Source organism: Oncorhynchus keta, chromosome 19, assembly GCF_023373465.1.
Source record: "Oncorhynchus keta strain PuntledgeMale-10-30-2019 chromosome 19, Oket_V2, whole genome shotgun sequence".
Lineage (NCBI taxonomy): Eukaryota > Metazoa > Chordata > Actinopteri > Salmoniformes > Salmonidae > Oncorhynchus > Oncorhynchus keta.
Window position 1 is genome coordinate 27,388,562 of NC_068439.1, and position 6,000 is coordinate 27,394,561.

General features: G+C 44.4%; 1 protein-coding gene across 1 annotated transcript in view; it reads right to left on the minus strand.

The window, feature by feature from the left end:
- Positions 1–4,972, minus strand: part of LOC127909331 (septin-7) — a 53,233-nt gene extending 48,261 nt beyond the window's left edge. Inside the window, exons 1-2 of the mRNA XM_052470120.1 lie at positions 4,627–4,972; positions 3,990–3,991 (exon numbers count right to left, since the gene is read on the minus strand). Of these exons, the coding sequence (XP_052326080.1) occupies positions 3,990–3,991; positions 4,627–4,681 (57 nt within the window). The 5' untranslated portion in view covers positions 4,682–4,972. The remainder of the gene's footprint in view (positions 1–3,989; positions 3,992–4,626) is intronic.
- Between the last annotated feature and the right edge of the window lie 1,028 nt (positions 4,973–6,000).

Consider the following 6,000-nt stretch of genomic DNA (forward strand, 5'->3'; position numbering starts at 1 on the left):
TTATTTGTTATTGTTTATAATTTTATTACAATGTATATTGTATAGATTGTTGCTTTGGCAATATTGACACAATGTTTTTCAGCAGCTTGAATTTGAATTTGAGAGAGAGTAAAACATGGAGATTGATCACAATTCATGATGAGTCTATTCTGGAAAACTGGATTTTAGCCTCAGATTATTTTACAGCTCCCTGGCTGCCAGTAAAGTGACATGAAAGACCCTCGGTAACGGGTCTTTACCTAAATACGATAGCAGCCATTACTAAAGAGGAGTGTGGGCCCAGATGCCAAAAAAATGTCTCAGTTAAGAGAAGAAAAATAACCTATTTACCAACTGTAATGACACAGACAAGTTCAGGCTAAAGCACGGTCAACCTACCTAGCATTCCAATAGCCTAATCCTGCACTCATACAGCTCACTTCAGACGGTCAGTGTTGTTGGAGTTACAACTCAAACTTCCTACAGTATTTTAGTCTGTTTATGGGAGCTGTCATTGGTTAATCCCAGAGTTGAGGTGATGACGCATCCTTCAGTCATTTCACTGGCTAATGTGAAATGAGATCCAATTGGCTACCAGCCCACAGCTGTGAAATCCCATTGGCCGACAGCCCACAGGCCTCGTCACACGGCTTCCAGTGTTGGAGAGACTGACGAATAGCAAATCATCCCGAGTCAGTAGTTAGGCTCCATGTTTCAGTCCTCACACTAACAAAAAGCAATTTCCTACATGTTTCATCTCTCAAACATTGTAGTGTAAAGCCATCAACATCAGGGTGGCAAGAATTTGAGCATTCACTCAGGTTATCCCAGACCCAGACAGTTGGGCCAAAAATATTGAGATTATTATGCCGAGGAGCTGTTTTTGCCAGTAAAGCACTGCTCAGAGCAGGAGGCTGTTCATTCCTCTACAGTTTTTCAGATCATTGGCTTTTGAGATCATGCTCTCCATAGGAGAGGATCTGCCCCACCTATCCTTCACTCAAGCTCATTGTCTTTGAGGGTTATAAATTGAAAGATGTAGCCTACTGTAGCATGCCTCACAGCCCAAGCCACTTCTTCCTGTTGTCTGTCTGTCTGCTCTGGAGCAGAAGCGTCTGTCACGTATACAGTACAACTGTCAGTGGTGCCTGTCGCTGATCAGACAAATGGCAACCACTTCAGCACATAGCCGAGACAGCAGCAGCATCATCATCATCATCATCATCATGTTGATCTCTTTGCTAGCTTGCACTGAGAAGATACATTTGATGTGCAAGTCAGAGCCAATAACAATGAGCCGTCCATTCTTTTCCGTGAGTCCAAGGGGAGGGTCATAAAAGTTAGCCTCATCTTATGAAAAAAAGAAAGAGTAAAATATAGGCTACATCTACCGCAGCTTCCTGACTCATATAGCAGGCATAAGAGCCTTGTTGACATATACTAAAGGAAGTCAGGTCTTCTTCAAGGCAACACCCATGATACATTTCCAATACCACTGTTAAGATTGGAGAGAGAGCTTCCACCTAGGCCAGAGTCACTGAGAGGGACATGTGGTGTGGTGGACATCTGTGTCTTGGCTGTTCACCTCAACCTTTGTTAAAGCAATTGTTATGAAAGGCCACTACATACCTCCAGGAAAGCAGCACTGCCTTCTCCTTTAGGCCTCCACCACTCTTCCCCATGCTTTTCAATGCACTGATAGCCTGATACATTATGTTCCCACTCACATTGCTACATGGTCCCTTCAAGCAGAGTAGATTTGTTATTCTTCTTTGCTGGTGGTGGGTAAACTGCCAGAAGAGATGTGGTGGGATTAAGGCCAGCCTGCCTCAGAGAGCCCAAGGTTAGAAAGAGGTGTGTTAAGCTAACCATAAAGCAAGGCCTAGCAGGTTAGCCTAGCACAGTAAACCGACATTGGCTTGCAAATACTAGAGGATACACAGTAGAGAATGTTGTTCTGTGCTGCTTCAGAAAGTCTGACCCCTCCCATGACCTTTCTGCATCGTCCCAGACGCTGGACTTACCAGTGTGTGTTTGTGTGTAGTTTTTCCTTCCTCTCCATCAGTCTGTCTTGCATGCTATAGAGTGTCTTCATCACAATCCATTTTATTTCTATACTGTAACTTAGGAATTATGTTAAGTCTGTAGGAGTAAGATAGTCCTGAGTGGTCTACATGGACGGTTGATCCATTCTCCCTTCACTAGTAGAGCGATATTATTATGAGGTCCCTCGCAATTCTCAGCCCTACAACCTACCCGGTTCATCTGAGGCTAAATTTCATGAGTGGATACCATATCTCACACCAAAACAATGCTTTTACAATATTTGAGGGGGACTGAACAAATATGACAGAAGAATACAAAAATTGAGCTTTTATGGGAACCTAAACAAACTGATGTCTGTGACATCACAGACACCCTGGCAGTCCCAGGCCTCGCCATGTGACACACTGACTCACAGACTGGACTCATTCTGTTGTGTCACTGTGGACAATAGGTCATCACACTGAGGAAGGCTTGGCCTGTAGTGCATAGGAAACATCTGTCACGCATTCAATTGGCCTTACAACCCAGAAATGCTCAGTTTCCAACCAATTGAAATGACAAAAATCAATTTTCCAGACTCCTCGTTTAGAAGAGCCTGAGGATTTTTCAGAAAAGGACAAGCCCGATGGCATTTATCCTATGAATAACAAAACACAGGTGTCGCCTCCCGGGTGGCGCAGTGGTTAAGGGCCATCAGAGTCCCTGGGTTCGCGCCCAGGCTCTGTCGTAACCGGCCGCGACCGGGAGGTCCGTGGGGCGACGCACAATTGGCCTAGCGTCGCCCGGGTTAGGATGTCCTTGTCTCATCGCGCACCAGCGACTTCTGTGGCGGGCCGGGCGCAATGCGCGCTAACCAAGGTTGCCAGGTGCACGGTGTACCCTCCGACACATCGGTGCGGCTGGCTTCCGGGTTGGATGCGCGCTGTGTTAAGAAGCAGTACGGCTGGTTGGGTTGTGTATCGGACTTTCAACCTTCGTCTCTACCGAGCCCGTACGGGAGTTGTAGCGATGAGACAAGATAGTAGCTACTACAACAATTGGATACCACGAAATTGGGGAGAAAAAGGGGTAAAATTAAAAATGTTAATAAAAAACACAGGTGTCACCAACACCCCTACCCCTGAATGATACAAAACTTATTAGGGAAAGGGGGATACCTAGACAGTTGTACAACTGAATGTCTTCCACATTTAACCCTCTGAATCAGAGAGGTGCAGGGGGCTGCCTTAATCAACGTCTTCGGCGCCTGGGGAACAGTAGGTTAACTGCCTTGCTCAGGGGCGGAACGAAAGATTTGTACCTTGTCAGCTCGGAATTCAATCCAGCAACCTTTCGGTTACTGGCCCAACGCTCTAACCACTAGGCTACCTTAGCCACAATAATGGAGAGATGGCAATTGTTCAATAACAACAGAGATATGGTGGGAAACCGCATTTATTTACTCAAGCTAAAGTAATAACATTGCATGCGTTCCATAGCGACTAGAGAAAACATTTGAATGGCTAGGGTGAATATCTGACTGCCTCTACACCCACTGCAAGCCATTCCATGACAGACGCTACAGGTCACATGGAGGAATAACAGAGGCACAGTCGCTCAGTCAGAGCATCCACCATGTGAGTACAGTACCACAGTATGAATCCAGTCTCATGTAAAGGACTAGGTTTTCTAAAAAAGTAGATACTGCAGTCATCCTACCCCACTCCGAGTAAAACATTTTGTTGATGCTCAATAGAACGTTTTTGTTTGACATTTTGATACCTACATCATTCGAGTGTATCCAACTAGATGTTTGAGGAAGTTAGTAGATTCATAACTTTGCTCCAGGTTCCCCCCCACACTGACTTTAGCATTGATTAAACCTAATTGAATTAACTAATGGTTATTTGACCAACAATGACATTTTACATCTAAAACCAAGCTAACATTAGCTACGTCGGCTTTTCAGAATAGCAGCCATTCACAGCTAGCAAGCAAACTGCGACGTCAACTATCCAGGCATCACAACCCACTAACTAGCGAGTTCGTGGCAAACGTGTTTATAACTAACCTCGTTCTATCTGTACTAGTAGCTAGTAAGCTAACTTAACTATGTAACGTTAGTTCTGTTAGCTACTGTAGGTAAGTTAATGTAGCTAGCTAGAAACGTAACGTTAGTTATGATGAGCCTTTGTTGGGGTTGCCAACTTCTCACAAGCACCACAACTGGCATCTGAAGTTGCTCAGTTGACATTCTTCACACAGCATATCCTTTGGCCAGTAACGTGGCCAAAGTATATGCTGTGTGAAGAATATCAACTTAAGAACTTCACTGTTTGTATCTCAAAATGCTAGTTGGGTATCTACCTACTGTATCGTTAGCTAAGTTAGTTATCGTTTGCTAGTACTAGCCGACTCTGTGTCAGGGACCAAACACACTTCACAGTCGAACAAATACAGTTAATGCCACAGAGTACTCAGTCATTTTCGAGCTATCGTTGTTTTTCTAGTTAAACACGTTAACTTACCTAACTAATTCTGGCAAGTTTTTTAGTAGCTAACGTTAGCTGACTTCCCCGAGGACACAACCGATAGCAAAAGTTCCAGTATGAATTAACTTACCCATAATGTTGCCGTTCCCAGGCGCTTCACTAACGGACCTTTCACCGCTCGGCATTCCCTTCCACGAATTCACCTGAGACCACAGAACTGTAAAAGTAGTACGCTACTTAATTCACGTAAGACCAAAAATGTCTGCTTGACGTGAAGGAGACATAGAGATAGATAGAGAACTAGTACCGCAAAAAAAAAGCCTTATTCTTCTTTGGTGAGGTCTTATAGCGAACTACATACAAAAGGAGTACTGGCGTCGCCAACTGGACGGGGGTATAAAAAAATGCACAAAAGAAACATCAATTCCACACAGGCAGTGCTATTTACCACCATTGATAAAAATGACAGAATTGTCCACTTTCTTCACATTAAAAATGTCTTGGTACTGCTGGTGATACTCAGCCTGCGGTGTAGGCCTACCTATCCGGTTCATCTGAGGCTAAATTCCAAGTCTCTCACCATGAGTAGATACCATATTTCACACCAATCCAATGCTTTTAAAATCTTTGAGGGGGAGTGAGCGAATACGCTACAGGATACAGGATGAATACAAAAATGTGGCTTTTATGGGCACCTAAACAAACTCCTTCCGTTGATATTTGATCTTTCTGCCCTTTTGACAACTTTCGCATAGGAGACTCTCTTAACTTCCCTGATTTTGCCAACCTTAGTCTCTTTCACCCAAATCGGGCATTCCAAGGATTTCGCTTCAGGTGCCCCACCCCAGTTAAAAGGCTTTGCTCCTTGGTCATTCTCTTCTACTAAACATTCAACATCTCCTTCATAGTGATCTATCTCACACGTCCCACATCTCGACTTCTCCCATCCAAACATTTTACAGCAAGAACATTGTAAAGGGTGGGGATACGAAAGCTTTGATAGGATAGTACACATATCCCAGCAACACTACCTAAAAGCCTGGGCAGCACCATTGAGGACTTTCATCAGAGGTGGAAAAGGAAGCGAGACATCTCACTCGCTGCTTTTTCCTGGTTCATATACAGTCAATGAACGAAGCAGACCAGACCCAGTTGCTAATGCATTGGTGCCTATAGGAGAGCCACTCCTTAAGCAGACAAGAACTGTGACCATTTTTTCAATGGTAAATGGCCCGAGTTGGACATCTTCATTTATCCACAATCTTTGCTTACCACTCTGCATCCCACTGCTGGCTTGCCTTTTAAGGTAAGCAAGGTTGGTCCTGGATGGGAGACCAGATGCTGCTGAAAGTGGTGTTGGAGGGCCAGTAGGAGGCACTCTTTCCTCTGGTCTAAAAAAACACATTCCAATGCCCCAGGGCAGTGATTTGAGACATTGCACTGTGTAGATAAATACATTAGATGTTCTAAGTCCATAACAATGCTTAAACCACACCAGGAGCCC